The following is an 18,618-nucleotide window of genomic DNA, read 5'->3' as shown; positions in this document are numbered from 1 at the left end:
TAGTTTAACCATTATATATTTTACAACGAAGGAATCGATGATAGCTTATACTAAGTCACTCCCTTTGGCACGATGTTGCGCGAGAGTGTGGTCTTGTGTTGTGGGGAAAAACCGGAATACCCGGAGAAGACCCATATGTCCGGCTTGGTGACCACTTACCAAACTCGAATCGAACCCTGCTCGCCTTGGTGATAAGCGAGTGCGCTAACCACTGCGCTAACCGGAGAAACATTTGACATAATGAAATAAGCTACTTAAGTTTGGTTGCGGTAACGAACTTTCAAGAAAATGGGGCCTGTTCTCTTATTTTTCGTTTTTGTTAGTATTCTTTATAGTGAATTGATGGTATATATAAGCATTTATATATATTGAATGGTTGGTCTTTTTCTTGTAAAAACGTGTCCTCATTACTAAAATCTCACTTTTGGAATAATGTTATTGAATATGAATTTGTATATGCTTTTAAATTGGACAGTAGATACCCAAAACCATATCTGAATTGCAATTCAAACTCTATCAACTACTTATTGAATGGAATGGAATGGAATAGAATAGAAGTGACATACACCAACATTCAAGTTATTTTAAGATACAAATGACATGATTTAAACTGGAATGTATTGATTGATTCTTGGTTAAAAATTAACATGTATAAATGCTATACATTTGCACACTTACATTGGTCCAAGTATGTTCAATTTTAGCATAACCTATTCTGCAAAAATACACATGTTGATTATAATTAAAATAACTTTGACAAGTATCTCTTCTTGTTAAATAATGCTTGTCACATCTCACGCCTACTTTAATGTCAATTTCACCACAAGGTGGTGAAAAGAAATTGTGCTGAAGACACTTCCGTGGTGCAGCTGTCCCGGTTGTTTATTTGTACACATGTGAATATGACTTATATTTTATTTGATATTTTTATTTAATGGGCATATTTCGAAAATCGGAGAATGTGAAATAGTGTAAGAACTCTTTTACTACAGGTTTGCTACGATTTTTTGCCAGGAGCTTATCTCTCGATTCGGAATAGTGAATATGTTTAGATTTGCTTGCATTTCAATCAGATTTTGGTGAATAAACATACCATAAGAACATTCTGGCCCATGCAGACAGAAGTTATGTAAAGAACTTACGCCGGCACACATCAAAACTTACCAGCTCTTCTTAAAGAAAAAATAAGCACATACATATTGATGGCGTTGTTGAACTAGTGATCGCGTTGTGGAGTAGTAGAGGAGCGTTCGAGTATGATTTGCGCTGAAGGTTTATTTATTGTAAAGTCTTTGAAAGGAATACAATAGGGTACTGTTAGTGTCATGTATTGTTGTTCTAGTGATATTTTGTTTTATCCGTTGCTGGGCTATGCGAAATACCACAACCAAAGTGTAAACTAGCCAGGAAGGAGTAGTCAATGTGCCGGTATATTTAACCGTAACACTGACTATTTAAATACCAAGTCCTCGCAGCAAAGTCGGGAATGTCTGGAAAAGCACGGCTGCAACCCGGAACTGTCCACAGCACATTTTCTTTGCGCCATCGATTAGTAGTGTCGATGGCGTTAAGTAGGCATGTATCTATGCTGTAGTTCTAACTTGAAATATCATTTTATCTGGAACTAGTGTACGCCCTTCATCGACTAATGTATCGTCGTTAATAATTAACGTCCGTGCCGAAGGGCCAAAGGTGTTCCAGCAAGAAAAAATAAGTGTTTTTAGTTTTTTTGTCCCGGAAACTTGTAGTGAGAAAAAAATATTTACCATGGGTAGTCGTGGAATATCGGTGAATTACAATGAAACAATGAAAACTACAGGGACAAGACATACGAGAAAAATTGACCCTTTTTAAGACAGATTTGGCAATGACGGCCCAAACGGAAGGAACAAGAGAAACGATCAATACACAACACATATAACGTAGAAATACACAACACATATAACGTAGAAATACACAACACATATAACGTAGAAATACACAACACATATAACGTAGAAATACACAACACATATAACGTAGAAATACGCAACACATATAACGTAGAAATACACAAAGTATATGAATGCAGTGTACATGAACGGGATAGGTGGTGTTTCATCGCTGACGTCACAGAACTTGACGTCAACCTTGTCCAAGACCTAGCATCAATGGACGGAGAAACATTTTTCCTCGTACTTTTTGGCGCAGAACTCATAGTTCCTGACTACCAGTTTACTCGCAGACAGTTCTTGAGGCGATCGTATATGTTTATATATTAGTGTATCAATGTCTAAGACATAAAGCTGTGTTTAAAACATGTAAGAGACATAGTGTAAGAGACATAGTGTAAGAGACATAGTTTAAGAGACATAGTGTAAGAGACATAGTGTAAGAGACGTAGTGTAAGAGACATAGTGTAGGAGACATAGTGTAAGAGACATAGTGTAAGAGACATAGTGTAAGAGACATAGTGTAAGAGACATAGTGTAAGAGACATAGTGTAAGAGACATAGTGTAATAGACATAGTGTAGGAGACATAGTGTAAGAGACATAGTGTAAGAGACATAGTGTAAGAGACATAGTGTAAGAGACATAGTGTAGGAGACATAGTGTAAGAGACATAGTGTAAGAGACATAGTGTAAGAGACATAGTGTAGGAGACTTTGTGTAGGAGACATAGTGTAAGAGACATAGTGTAAGAGACATAGTGTAAGAGACATAGTGTAACAGACATAGTGTAGGAGACATAGTGTAAGAGACATAGTGTAAGAGACATAGTGTAAGAGACATAATGCCTTTTGCAGTGTAAAATTGTATTTATTGTCAAAGTGAAACGCTAATCTGCTTACTTTGTACAGTATTGTCATTATTAATTACTATTTGTTTATAATATGAATATCATTTACGTGTGGTGGAAATAAAGATAAGTTGAGTTGAGTTGAGTTGAGTTGAGTTGAGTTGACACATACATAAATACAAACACCACAAACAGGCCACATACTCATCTAAACAACATTACTGATCAACGATCGGTTTACCTACCGCCTTGGACCGGTCAGTGAAACATATGTTGACCAGAATACGAGTCTTTTTTAGGTTTAAATTAGTAAGTAAGCCATAACCTCGCATAATGGTTTAGGCCAAAACATCTTCCATTAACATCTCCAAAAATTGAGTACGTAGGTACGCTTTACTTTTTTGTATTTTATTTTATTATTTTTTAATTTTTTTTTGAGGGGGTGGGGGGGGGGGGGTACCCATTACGGTAAAAACAAGTGTAGGGTCGGACGGGAAAAAGGTCGATAGGGTTAGTAGTTTTTACGCCTTACGGGCGTGCACGGAATGTCGTACTCGGGTTGGGGTACATACACTTATCAGGTTATCGCACATGTGTAAGTTAAAGTCATGTCTATTTAAATATCTTTTATTTCCTTGCTAAATACAGGATCAAAGAGATTGTTTAGGTCTGGCTGGTGCTGGTCGAATTAGTCTTCGAAAAAACATTCTGAAATTAAGACCATGTATATGAATTATTGCAGCAAAAGACAACAACAAAAACCTTTATAACTAGTATATACTTGTAGAAAAATGCCAATGCTTCATTTTTAATCGTCTGGGATCGTTATAAAACATAAGTTGAAATATTCTTTCCTTATGTATAACACTTATTATAAAACAAATAGTCCTGGATTAATTATAAGGAAGCGTTAGTTTTATTTTAATAAACGATATTGTATAACGATTTTAAGATGATATAAAAACCTTTTTTTAAAGAAAAATTGGACATTAGTATTACAATAAGACAAACTAAATTAACTGACTCTTGATTTGTACCGCTCTAGTTAAAATAAAAGATACTGAAACAAAACATTTACTCTATATTGTACGTGTTCAATACAAGAAGCAAGAAGGGGGTAATAATTTACAATACCTGAACCTAACATTTGACAAGGATTAAAACAATACACGTACATTTGTAATATTGAACACCACCTACCTTCGCCAAGCCACGCATATCGCACTCTTTCCATGTCGAAGGTAAGGCCAAGGGTTGACTTTAAATCCTGCACAATCTGATTTAATGGAAGACCATTCAGGTCGAGTTCGCCCGTGACATTCCCTTGAAATATGTAAAAGATCTGATCAATATCACAATATGAAACTCAATAGGAACTAAAATGAAAGGCACAGTTGTAGGAACCAGGGACGGTATTCAACTTAAGTATTTATAAGGTGTGTGCCTCACTGGTCATTTTATATAATTACTTAATAATGTATGCTTTTCATAATTTTATAAACACGATTCCAACTTGTTTGCAAAACAAATAAACTATAGAAAATTTAGGAAATGTACTTAAGTTAGGAAATGACTTGAGATGTTTTATGAATGCAACCCTGCCTAAACCAAAATACTTAGGTCTAAAGTTTGCAAAGAACTTAGCTAAGCGTCCACGTCAGACAGTTATTTTTAAATAAAGTGACACTCATTTTTTTAAATTAATACATGCACATGTCTAACAAACATACATTTACAGTGGAAAAAGCCTGTAACTACTTACTTAATAAAGCATTTATGGAAACTATTCTTTACTGACAACAAGAATGTTACCGTGTATTTAATAGCTGAAAATGCACAAATATTAAATGACTGGTAAGTGCTAAAAGATTTACAGTAATCAACTATTGTCTCATAAGGTAGAAATACCATGTTTGGTTCACTTTTCTTTCAAATTAAACACAGTATCCTTTTTAAGAACCACAGTTTTTGATAGTTATTTATATTTTGGGGTATTTTAAAACAAGTGTTCTTTTGTGGTATATCGTTTGTGGTAGAAAGAAGGCATCTTAAAAAGTTGTTTCACAAAATTGAACAGTCCTTAATCACGCTTTGAATTCCCCTCCAAGAAATTAAGTTCATAATATCATAAATTGGTATAGTTCAGAAAATGAACATTAAGTTTTTGGCACTTCAACGGAATTTGTTTGTAACCGTGCCGTCTTAATGGTGAACAACAACTGAACATCGGAAATTCCACATTATAGATATGGGAAGATATGTTGGTTTTTTGTTGTAATGTGTTTTTTTTGCTTCTTAAGAAATAAGAATGTATCGCTATAAAAATCGAAAACAAACTATGACAACCGGAGAGGCTAAAACAATCAGAAAACATTAAACAAGCTTTCAATCTTGGTCATATGGGTAACATTTTAAAAGAATAACGTTCTTGGCATACTGCTGTAAGTACATATCTCTAACCTACGAGATCTTTGATTTAAACCAGGGATGTGCAATAGCTCTTGTTTGGACTCGATCGTTATTCATGCAATACCAACCTTTGCGATCGAAGTATTATAATGTATACGAACCCTTCCTGGTATCTCTAACCAGAAGGTCAAAGAACCCACGTGCACAGCCCGTATCGTTTGGAGTAATGCAGATGTACCACCAGAAATATTTTCCAATATCTTGGCTGACAAATTGTTCCACTCTCGGGCCGTCCACTAGAATATAATTGTATTAAAATTTCCAGAGTTTAAGTTTAAAAGCATTAGTAAGAGTTATTCCCAGGTATTCACCAGTCAACCAACCAATGAAAAAATATATCAGTCAACCAGTCTAAGAACAAACTCGTATTTCTAAATACGTTTATGACTTTAAACAAAGTAATTAAACAAGATGGTTCTAATTATTTTATGAAAGAGACAGCCAGAACCTTTTAGCTTTTATCAACTATATTGCCACACTATCACTAAAATTCATGAGTAATTTCTCGATCAAAATCTCAAATCATTTTACCACATAACCGCATTGATTCATGATGTTTAATGTTTTGTTCTATTTTTAAAATATTAAATTTATTTTTTTCCGTAGAATATAAAGTCAATACCCTAAAGAAAATGAATTAAGACCAGAACATATACTGCATTCTTAATCGTTTCTTTTGTTGGCATTCAAGTACTCAAGTACAATTTTGTTTTACAATCATTTGTCATGAGAAAACTGAGCAATGATGTCTACCAACATAAAACATGTAATATTTGTTTAATAATCTTTGCTATAATGTGAATAAAATGAGTAAATGTAGGGATTATGAAAAGACTTATGATATTCCAGTGATATTGAGGCACAGGATATAATTGAACTACCTTTTACACTACCAGTACCTTGTGATAATCGTGCTCCAAAAAGGTCCGAAGAAGCCTCGTAATTGAATCCAAATGTAGAACACTTCCTATTATCCACATCGCTGATATAAAAAACACACAATATTATATAACATAATATAATGAAACAACGACCAATTCTGTTAACACATGTAATAGAATTGGAGAATATGGATATGGGTTTTTTAATACAAGAAAATAAAACAATTCTATGTTATGTGTTCATTTACAGTTAAAACACCCACTAGCTACTTGTTTCCCGTCGGAATCCTCCCTTTCCATAAGGGAACCAGCGGTTGTGCGTCTTTGCGAAAGCGGTAGTAGCCCCAAACTCAACAGTATATTTTCCAATCCACTCGCCTTTTGCTATCTATAAAACAAATGTTTCATAACCAGTGATAAAATGGATGGGAATACATACTATTTGCGTAATGAAAACTATTCATTAATACAACGGAAACTAGTGCGGTCTTGCAGTAGCGGTCTTTGTTCATAAATGTGGATCACGATTCTGATGATGAGTACTCGAAAACTAGTTTAAACACTCAGTGAACTCCTGCTTCGCCTACCGTTTCAATACAATGACCCATAAAATTTCAAAACGAATTTTAATACAAAACATCAAAGACGCGGCTGAATAAGTTCAAGTGCGGAAACATTTTTATCACGATTAATAAGTTGTAATCATGAAGTGATGAAATAAACAGAAGTGACGTGAATTGATATTCTCCGGTAAAAAATATCATGTAAAAGATTAAAGAAAACATGTATTCCCCCACCTCTCGAGTGACAATCAATAAGTCAGTTCGAATAATATGAGACAATTTAGAAGATACTTGTATGTATAATATGTTCCATACACGTAAGGTCGATATCAGGTGCGCAATCGCCTTATTTTAGTGTATTAATGTCTGTCTATTTTGGTAATCTGAAACTTGTACCCTGTGGTTCTTATCGCTATTATTTATGACAGGCATGCGCATGAATATGTAGCGATTTATCAATCGCAGTGCTTTCCATTGACAAAGCGAAAAACCGCTGCGTCTGACCATCGACCTGTCTCAATAAAAAGGCAGCGACTTAATTTGTTGTTTTTCATTAAAACAGGCTGGTTTTTATTTCATTATAAAATATTGTATACCGGTGTTTTATCTATTCACAGACATCAAAACGATTCAATTACAGCATACAAGGAAACAAGAAATAAATGTGTTTTTTGTTGTTTTTATTATTTGCCTTTGTTAACACGTATTCTTAACGACGCGGCCTCCCGGTTACTTCTAATCAATAAAGATATTGTGATGCATATGTTGTATGTGTGTGTTTTTGTACGAAGTGTGTCTCTCGTTTAGTGATTGTAAGCCTTTTAACAGGTTATTCTTAGAGAAACCCTCATGTGATAAAAGCTTGGGTGTAGCACTTTTATTTGCAATCCAGATGCAACAAAATCTACCTAGCTATCTTTGGATACAGAAAACGTCTAACATGATTTTCAGAGCAACTTCAGTTGGTAATTATTTGTATCCTCAAACAAACTTTCTCTAATTTTACTCTTTTTTTTCTGTTTTGTGTGAGTCTTATATGGTCAGCAAAGATCAGCGGATGTCTACTGGAGCGCAATTTGTTGGTGTCCCTAGCACAACCTTTGTGTGTGCTTAGAACACTTTTCGGGTGTGCTTAGTTGGTGTGCTTAGCGCATTTTGGGGTCAAGCTTAACACCATTTGTGGGTGTGGTAAGCGCAATTTGTGGGTGTGGTAAGCGCAATTTGTGGGTATTGTTAGCGCAATTTGTGGGTGTTGATAGCGCAATTTGTCCGTATGGTAAGCGCAATTTGTGGGTGTGGTAAGCGCAATTTGTGGGTGTTGATAGCGCAATTTGTTGGTGTGGTAAGCGCAATTTGTGGGTGTTGTTAGCGCAAGCGCAATTTGTGGGTGCGGTAAGCGCAATTTGTGCGTGTGGTAAGCGCAATTTATAGTTGTTGTTAGCGAAATTGTTGGGTGTGGTAAGCGCAATTTGTGGGTGTTGTAATAGCACAAGCTCGTCACACCTACCTCATTCCTGAACTGCTCCAATGTGACCTTAGAGCGTTGGTTGCATTTAGCGTACCCACTATCACATGCCACTGCTGACAACGCAAACCAAACGAAGACAACCTTCATCGTAGACCTACTAAAGAATATGTTTAACCCATATTCAGACAAAATTGCTGGGAATATTACTGATACATGAAACATCAAGTAAAGTGCCAAATGCTATATTATTTAAAGATGAAGTTGTTTGTGTTTATTTGTACACATATTTATTAATGTAAAAAAAATAAATGTGAAAAGTATTTGCCAAACTCAAGATTACAATGCCAGAGCTAAAAATAATTTCATATAGTGTTTTTATAGTGACTGTTAAGATTTGTTCAAAATCATGAAATTATTTTTAAATTTCAAAAATATTAAATTCAATTATTCAGTAATATTATATTGAAAATGTATTGTGCTATTTTTTTATAATACACAAAAAACAACCGATACCAGACTAGCATTTTAACCATGATCCTATTTAAAAGCACAAGGAGCAAGACGTTACAGACACTCAACTGGAAACATTCCACTTTAGCTGGCCCAGCTTGGGCGCAACCGGCGACCGCCCCTAATCCCAAAATAGTTTTCCCAGTGAATTGTGTATATATGATTCTTATAATGTAACACTTAAAATAAAATCAGCCAAACGCCAAACCAAGATTAAAACTAATAGTGTTGGGCTCTGGGTTGGGGGCGAAACTCGTAACTAACGCACCCATTGTGTGCCCCTCTATCATGACATGCTGGATCGGTTCTCGACCACCACGCCATAAAAACACACATTTAACATAAACGATAGAAAAGAAGCTCCGTCATAATCTTTGGCAACAAAACGTTGTTGTTTGTTTCTGCTTTTTTAATAAAACAAAACAGAACAGAATGTTTATTAAATTTCAGCATTTTAGTCAATTGTTATAAAGGCAATTGTTAAAAATGATTGGTGTACTAACCTTGACAACATCTTTGGGCGACGAGTGTTCACTGCTCTTTGAGCACGCTCAATCATGGTTTTGTTATAAAATATGAACACATGTTGCAAAACCATTGAACGGATTACTGTATATTAAAGCTCGTTGATGTGCATTTACGCATGCTCCAATACATTGTTTGCACTGAGAACGACCTAGCATTGTAAGCATTAGACAAGGCACACAGTATAGAGTGATGCCAAGATTTATTACCAAGAAAAATATGCAATCAATTAATGTACAGATAAAAGACAAAAATATGCATATGATAAACGTACAGATACAAAACAGATCAGTGACATTTTAAATGGCATCAATAATTCAACACGCGTACCTAACAGACACCATAAATCTATCACGATATTTGGAAAATGAAAGTCAACTCGAGTCAGAATATCTAAATTTAACTATGCTGCAAGTAGATCGCGTAGTGATATCAATACATCAATTAAACCTAAGGACTTGACTCTGAGAATCTTATTATTTATTATCTTATTCATTATTTATGCAATAACAAACTTCACAGGCAAACAATTTGGACCTAGTGCTAGAAAATACACGTTAGAATACTACAATTTATTAATACTATTTATAATTATAAGAACTACTACTACTGATGTAACGGCATACATCCGCCGTTGATTTACGTCTTTAATGACCATGGTGTTTCAAATGCTGTTGTATATTGAACGAGGTGTTCCGATAGTTACCATTCCTGACTGGTACTGCCAGATATTGTTCAAAGTTAATGATAATTGTGTTAATTACAACGGGTTAACGCTATACCCCCATACCCTACGGGGGTACGCCATTACGTCCTATGAGGGTACGCTTCTCATCCATAGGTTGCAGTATCAGTAAGAATAAGATAGATCAGTTTTGAAATAAACTAAAGTATGATATTAAAAGTTACGGGGCTAGTAGGTGACCCGATATGGGATATACGGGGCAAAGGAAACCGTATCGGGTGACAGAGAAGCTCGAAACCGAATATGGTTTCATGCGCAATATGGAAAAAATATTGGGTCACCGCGTAACCCGTCCTGGACCAATGGCGTTGCGTCATTTATGTTGGAGGCGTGACGGACTATAATATAATATAACAACAATTGTTTTAATCGAAAACATTGTTCACCAGCTCTGACTGATACTTTCACGTTTCATCAAGTCGTGTAATGCGATGTTTGCAGTTCAATGTTTTTGCGTGACTCAGTATCAGCATATTTTGTTATGAATGAAAACGACATTTTGCATCATACATGTAAAGGATTACGTATATTGTGCAACTCATGTGGAATTGGATGGTCATTTATTTAGGTTAAGCATAGGGTTTATTTCATAATCGTGTGATGAGCATGTTAGTGTTGGTTCTTTGATGTGCAAATAGTTGTTGTTCATGCGTATGGGGTCCATATGTCGCACGGTAAATATTATGTTGATGTTGAATGATTTACCCTTTTTAAACATAACACGCATTAGTTTTAGTTTTATAACAGATGTTAGTTAGTATTTTGATAGTATTAAAATTATGCTTCTTATTTGGTTTTCAGTACAAAACACATTGATTTCGTATTCATCTTATATATAGAATTGGTAGCAAGATAGTTGTAACAATTGCATAAAACTTAAAGTCTGTTTATCTACTTGCCAGCCCCTGCTGCCTGCCTGCCTCTCTGTTTCCATGTCTGTATGTCTGTCTGTCTGTCTGTCTGTCTGTCTATTTTCGTATATTTTGTTCGTAATTTCGATTTTAAAAAGTGTATGAATATTTATATTCTTCTCCATGTTTATCAATATCCTGCCACATAGATATTTTATCTTCTGGTTAACAAATGTTTGGTTCTGTTTTGTTTACATTGTTCATTTGTTTCAATAGTTAATCATGAATATTACAAAGCTGTGAACATTTATCAAACTCCTTGGGAAATTAGATTTATTTCAACATAGGTACCAGAAAGTGTCATAATATCATGTAACGTATAATAATATAGTGAATGCTAATGAAATAATACAAAAATAGGAATATATTAACTTACAAAACCACACATGATTTAGTACCTTAACTGTACCATGACCAAATAGCTCCGGTTTACTTGATAACAAAAAGGTACGGGTAACCACAAAACTCTTGACATGTTAATGACAACGAAATATTTCATGCATTTGTTGAATATATATTTATAATCTATTCTTCAGAAAAGACTCGACTAAAGTTTAGTGCGTTATAACCGTAGGGTGGCACATAAAAGTCTCGAGGTTGAACACTACTAATTTCCCTTAACGTTTTAATGAAAACAGGCACCACTTGAGATTGGTGAAAATTGCCATAGTCAGCGTTTAATATCTATGACAGCCACACATTTCCGTCCGATTCAGGTGAACACGTGTTTATTAATCAATGAAAGGGAATGTCGCCTTCCTCCCACTCTCGTTGGAGTTAATCACACCATAGCATATTCAAAGAAATCAGAGTAATTATTTAACTCTTTAACATCCGATTTAATATTTTCGTATATTTTACTATTCTTAAACTTTACCCTGGATACCAGATCATTTTAAGCCACATTGCATTCCTATACACACAATCAAATGCCTTTTTCAAATCTACAAATATACAATAAAGACGTTTATTTTTCATTTAGATACTTTTGTATAAGAAATAGAAAATAAAAACTGAGCTTGAATTGTCGATCTACCGTTCCGGAATCTTAACTGCGGAAATGTCCATATTGTATCCGGCCGGTGTCCGTTCCAGCAAAATATGTGAAATCTGTGAGCTATTGCGATTTCTCTCTGAATGAAGATATTCAACTAAATTTAAAGTACAGCAAATATTAAAATGTGCATCACATACATACACAAAATACCATTCCTAAGTAGCATTTTAAATCTTAAGTATAGAGATTTTAAATGGATCAGGTGCCACATTCTGTACTTTCAGTGATATTTAGTAAAATGTCTATTAATTTGTCAATATTTATCCAAAATACAATTGACCATATATCCAACATCTTTACAATTGTCTGCGGGTGGTTTTTATAGAAATAAAGTCAAGGTGACCACTAGAGGCAGTTAGACATTAACCATTAAAATTATTAAATCCGCTAGATTTTTCATTGACTTCGCATAGTAACGCGACGTCAAAATTGAATAGGTTCCAAAGTTGAATCATATTTGGGCTACGTGATCAGAATTGACCAGCCAACATTATTTTTGTACTTTTACGAACGAATAATTAAACAAACTGATTAAAGAAGTAACATCAAGATCCATAAACGGTTATGAATTATACCGTTATTACAAACATTTGGACACTTTTAATGGGTATTTAATTACTTGTTCCCGAACTCGTAAGCTGTGTTTTTACATCTTGGATTACGAACCTTAGGAATCGACAACTTTAAGCTCAGAATAAAAGTTTCGGAGGATGTTTTTTTTTTTTTTAAATAATATGACATTTATAAATCGGTATTTTTAAAAAAAACAATCAGTAACAAATCATTACGTATAAAAGTAAGACATACAATGTAGAAAAAGTAAGAACCGTTGTCTTATTACCTCATTTTTCTTCAAATTAATATAAGTCAGCTTTCGAAACATTTTTTATCAACCTGGTCAAAAAGGTTATGAAAGTCGTCTGCTAAAGCAATTAAAATAATTTTATTTTGGAAATATCTCAATTTTGTTTTTAATAATCAATTCATTACAGTTCGTAACATTCCCCACCTTGCGGGCCCAACAAGACATGGACCAAACTAAGATTCGTTTACGCGCAAAGACCACTAAAGAAGCCAAAAGTTTGGAAGACATAGAACCAACGCGATGTTACGATATTTTTTCTGGTTGAATAGTATAACACTGCAGACATTGACACTACGAAATATTCAGGAATACCTTTTTACATAGGTCCCATTCGGTGTGATTTCTAGTCCCTTCCTGCTAGGAGCCACTATCGAATCCCATCTGAACTAGTATGAAAATTTTACATCAGAAAAAAATAAAAAAAGATATTTATGTGGACAATTTTATCAACGGTGGAAACACGGTGTCAGAGGCAATGAAATTGTACATATCGGCAAAACAAATATTTAAAAAGGGTTCTATGGATCTTCGAGAGTGGACGTCAAACGACGAGTGTGTGATTATTTATTTTGCATCGAGCTACAAATCAGAAAGCACGGAAGTGTTGGGTCATAAATTGGATTTGTAGAACGGTTCACTTTCAATATATGGGACATGCATATCCATACATCAAAGAATTGTTAAAAGCGTACAGCGGTCAGCCAACTGGCATCAGTGTTCGATCATTTGGAATTTGTTTGTCCTCTGACGCTTCGGGGAAACACTCTTCGTGAACTTTGGAAAAGAAAAATAGATTGGGATGAAAAACTTGAAGATATCAAAAGATAGGATGAGTTACAGTCGGACTTTTTGAGCACCTAAAACACCAAAGTGAATAGAAATGCTGGACTTCTTGATTAAAAAAGCATGGAATACAGGTTTCTATACTTCTGTGATGCGTCTGAAAGTGCAAACTCAGCGGTGGTGTACATACACCAGTCAAACGGTTTTACGAACAAAAGTGATCTGGTAGTTGCCATTCAATGCGGTACCTAACAGTCCTTGATAAACATACATAGTTTTTTACATGTTCTTGTTCAGAAACAAGATAGCGGTCATCATGTTACTGTTGAAGCGATTTGTAAGTTTGCTCAGTACCAGACCGGCGGATGAGAACACTCGTTCGGATGGAACAGGGGTGGCCGGTACGGGAAGGACACTGGGCGCCACGTGCGCCACCTTGGGAACCTGGTCTCATTGCGCCGCCACCACTCTATGGCCGGTGTCGATCCGTCGATCTTCTCTGCCAGGTACAAATGAAGATCGTCATCGACCGACGACTCGGGTGACGTAACCATGCCGAGGACGCTTGGCGGGCGTCGCTACCTCCTCTCGAGCGATGACCTTTAGTGGAACGTCATCGAGCCGGCCCTCAAGTACCTGCTGAGTCTTCCGGCGCGACTGTCTTGTGAGGAAACTCAGCTTCTTATGGCGCGGGTCCAATAAGGAAGCCAGCATGGGGAGGGACTCAGTTGCATACTCCGTGAAAGGCTGGAATACTTCCAAACGCTTGAAGTCAATGTTGGAGGCATATTTCCGTAATCGTGATAATAGATAATAGATCCAAGTTATGAGGAATGGTCCACCATGGGCATCTACACAAATTGATGTTTGAGTGTTGCAAACAACGAAGATGGCTCATATGATACCACGCCTCAAGGTGAACATAGTCGTGAGCGCTTTGAAACGCTGATTGCAACACATTTAAGTGAACGTGCAAATATCAGTGATGATGTCGCTCTTAAAAAAACCTCTTGACATTGATGTGAAGAGATTTTCATCTTCCACATAACTTGTGCGCGTTTCTGCCTAAGTACTTCGTTTCATTGCGAAGCTCAGAAAACATAAGATCCCATATGTTGTTTATTGCAAGCTGAGGTGTTAAAGTCATCCCAGCAAGGGTGGATCGAATTCGCTCAAAAAGAACATTTTAGGTCAGTAATTGAGGCATAAAATGTAAACAAAATAACTCATATACAGCGCCAATTGGGTGATCGTCTAGAAAACGCAAATCTTGCCCAAAGTGTCCGACGTCCTATCCTTTAGCCGAAGGCTTTATACATCACGAGATTGATTGTGGATAAAACTCACAACATATTTATACACTGTAGTGTCCAACAAACTTTGTCCTCATTCAGAACTTAATTTTGGGCTCCACAAGATCGTACAGAAGTAAAGTCGGTCTTAAAAAAGTGTTCCATATGTCGCAGTCATGTAGGTGGCGCTTGCAAGTTGCCACCTATGTGCTCCTACCCTCTAAGAGTCGAGTTACGGACGCACACAACCATTCAAATGTGTTAAATTGTATTATTAAAGACCGATGTATACAAAACATGCGAGGCCCAGTGATAAAGGCGGATTTCTTTATCCACGTGCCTAGTGACTCGTGCAATACATCTTGCAGTTGTATGTGCTGTGTCTTCGTTAAAATTTCTGTTGTGTTTCAAACGATTTGTAGCTAAAAGAGGAGGCCCGAAATTTGTCATCATTGATATCGCCAAACAGTTTCATTGTGCAAGAACAGTGTTAGATCGTGTATGGAGTAAGATTCACAAGGACAAAGATGTTTAATTTAGACATATTTTTTACAACGATTGTGGAACAAGCTATTGCAACTTATATTAAACACTTTCGTTGACACGATGTTGCGCGAGAGTTTGGTCTTGTGTTGTGGGGAAAACCGGAGTACCCGGATGAAAACCCACTTGTCCGACTTTGTGACCACAAAGATGTTTGGAGCTATGTTTCGTGCTAAGGAGTTACGTGGTCCTTCAACGTTGAACTTGTTCTATTGGTCAGGGGTTTTTAAGTACGTTTTAAAGGACTGGTAAAACGTTCGTTGAGAAAAGACATCGGAAAACGACTACTGACCATCACACAACTTCAAATCTTAATAAAACAAATCGATGCTGTGTTATTCTCAATACTTTAATATAAATACATGTAGATGATGATATAAACTCCAACGTTGCAATAACACCTTAACATGTATTGCCCTTGAACTGTGGTACTCTGGTACTGAAATAACCAATGAAGGTATTTAATTGCCGGTTGAAAATACTACTGAAAAAATATTGACAATGTGGAAAAATGGACAACACTTTCTTCGAATGATTTAATTTACTCTATCCACTTGAGGTAATGCAATATGACGCAATCAATGACGCTGTGATTTAAATTTAAATAAAAAGGTGAAAGAAAAGATAGAAAATCACAGTGAAAATCAGGCTGAGAAGAGTAACACAAGATCCCTCAAAGAAAGCAAATCAAAATATAAAGGATATTTTACAGGACAACTAAATGATAATTGACTGCTAATAATGGTCTCACACTATGCAAAAATGTGTTGTTCAACAGCCTGGTAAGCGGACACGTCGATTGTGACCAACTGACAAATCTAAACGGCAATCTACACACGTTCGTCGTGCAACGGATTTGAGTAAATGTATATAATTTCTTCTTGTTCATTTTATAATTTAAACTTTTGAGTTGATTTAAAAGTATGTGAAAACATGTCTTATCGTGTGATTTTTTTGAGAGCCGACATACAACAAGGCTTTCTCTTGTGCTGCAAAGGAATGTAGTCCTAGGTCCATAAGGAGACGTTATCTAATAACAATCCTAAAACAAAATGTCAATTGTTTGATGCTTTTGTAACGGCAATCCTAAATTACTCATCTGAAGTTTGGAGTTTTACTAAATCGAAGGACATTGAACGTTTACACTTAAAATTTTGCAAACGGATTCTGGGTGTTAAACCATCAGCAAGCAATGCGGCAATATATCGGGATTTAGGAAGATACCCACTATTCATTAACCGTTACACACGTATCATCGAGTATTGGGCAAAAATATTATGTACCAAAAATTGTAATGTAAAAAGTATCTATGAGATGTCTTTGCGGGACTTAGAATCAAATAAAAAAATTGGTTATTTGATGTTAAGAACTTATTATTTAAATACGGCTTTGGTGACGTTTGGGAGAATGCCTCACATATAAATACACAACTATTTATAAACGAGTTCCAGCAAAGAATTAAAGACCGTTTTATCCAGGACTGGACAAGTAATTAACAATCAAACTCTGTGTTCACAGTTTGTAAGGAAATAAAAAGAGACTTCGAATATGAAATATATCTAAGTGCGAGTATTCCTACTCATTTGCTTAAACTGTTCACACAACTGAGAATATCTTGCCATAAACTACGGGTGGAAACTGGACGATACGGTCGCAATCGTATAGAGAGACATGAGAGACGTTGTGAAGTGTGTCATTCTGGGGACATAGAAGATGAAGTTCATTTTATGTGTGTTTGTCAAAAATATAAAACTATCCGTAAACGCTATTTACCGGCGTATGTTATTCAAAGGCCAAATATGGTCAAATTTCTTGAGCTTGTTGTATGCAAGAACTCTTATGTATTATATAAAATGATAACTTATATACGTTGTGCTATTAAAATTAGAGATAATGTATTACAAGGTTAAGATTGTCATTGTTTTAACAGTCTATGTATTGTAAATGTTTCCTTCTCGAAGTCATATTTATTTAAATGCTCTCCCCTCGTTATTTTTAGCGCTATTCGAAATACATGCCTTCTTTTGGTCTAAATATAAATATACATACCTGTGTAAGGAACCTTTTTAGTAAATATGATATTTGTTTTGAAAGTTATTAATTTACCCTCCAGCAAAGTCTTATTAATTTATTAATTTAATTTTTGGTTTTAACGGATTATGATGAGTTACTTCATTAATATCTTCATTCTTGCGATTATTATTATTATTATTATTAGTAGTAGTAGTAGTAGTAGTAGTAGTAGTAGTAGTAGTAGTAGTAGTAGTAGTACTAGTACTAGTACTAGTAGTAGTAGTAGTAGTAGTAGTAGTACTAGTAGTAGTAGTAGTATTGTTGTTGTTGTTGTTGTTGTTGTTGTTATTAAATTTGCTCATTGAGTTTGAAGTAAATAACAATACTTCAAAGTAACTATATGCAGTACACTGCTGTATTTATTATACAAGTATAGGTTAACATAACACGTTTGTTGTATAGAATTTGTATTTCTTTACTATTGACTTGTACATATTATTGTTACATGTTTATGGATGATAAACTACATGTTTAATTCCAAATAAAATACATTCCGAATTTTATTCTGATTCTTATATTACGACAGTGATATCAGTGGCATTAAGGGGTTTGTGAACCCACGGCATATGGACTGTATTAATCAGGATACATCAACACGCTCGTTGTGTGACCTTGGTGTTCTGTAAGTAGCAAGCATCAAGCGAGACCTCAGTGCAGAGGTTCTAAATGCCGTCGGTGAATCTATGGACCTCCCGGAAGTGCCGAATATCTACGTTAGCCTCACTACGGAGGATGGGTCTGCTATCCGTGAACCCATGGACGTTCTGGAAGTGCCAGGAATTCGAATGGACCTTGCTGCGGAAGTCCCGAGTGCATTTAGTGATCCCAGGGATGTTCCGGAGGTGTCCTGTCCGCAGGAAGACCTAATATGGAGGTTTCGAGTTAAATAAGCGAAATATTTGACACCCTGAAGTATCGCTCATACGGAGATGCATCGGAACTGCTTTATGTTATATGGTGTATTAATTATTAATGGTTTGTTGACATGTGATCAATTTTCAGCCTTCGGGAATGTCGCGAAAAACGCGATTTATGAATGTTATATATACGTATTTGTTAGGTTAGTATTATGTTTGAATATTGATGTCGTAGGTGAAAGGGGGTCGCAACCGTTAGTCAAAGGTCTCAATGGTTACCTTTGCCGTTCTCTCTT

General features: G+C 35.6%; 1 protein-coding gene across 1 annotated transcript in view; it reads left to right on the top strand.

The window, feature by feature from the left end:
• Positions 1-18,355, top strand: part of LOC128227153 (gamma-aminobutyric acid type B receptor subunit 2-like) — a 63,375-nt gene extending 45,020 nt beyond the window's left edge. Inside the window, exon 11 of the mRNA XM_052937407.1 lies at positions 18,096-18,355. Coding sequence (XP_052793367.1) covers positions 18,096-18,355 — 260 coding nt within the window. The remainder of the gene's footprint in view (positions 1-18,095) is intronic.
• Positions 18,356-18,618: the final 263 nt, after the last annotated feature.

The sequence above is a fragment of the Mya arenaria genome, chromosome 1 (genome assembly GCF_026914265.1).
Source record: "Mya arenaria isolate MELC-2E11 chromosome 1, ASM2691426v1".
In the NCBI taxonomy this organism is placed as follows: Eukaryota; Metazoa; Mollusca; class Bivalvia; order Myida; family Myidae; genus Mya; species Mya arenaria.
The sequence above is the reverse complement of the archived record's forward strand: the minus strand, read 5'-3'. Positions and strand labels throughout refer to the sequence as shown.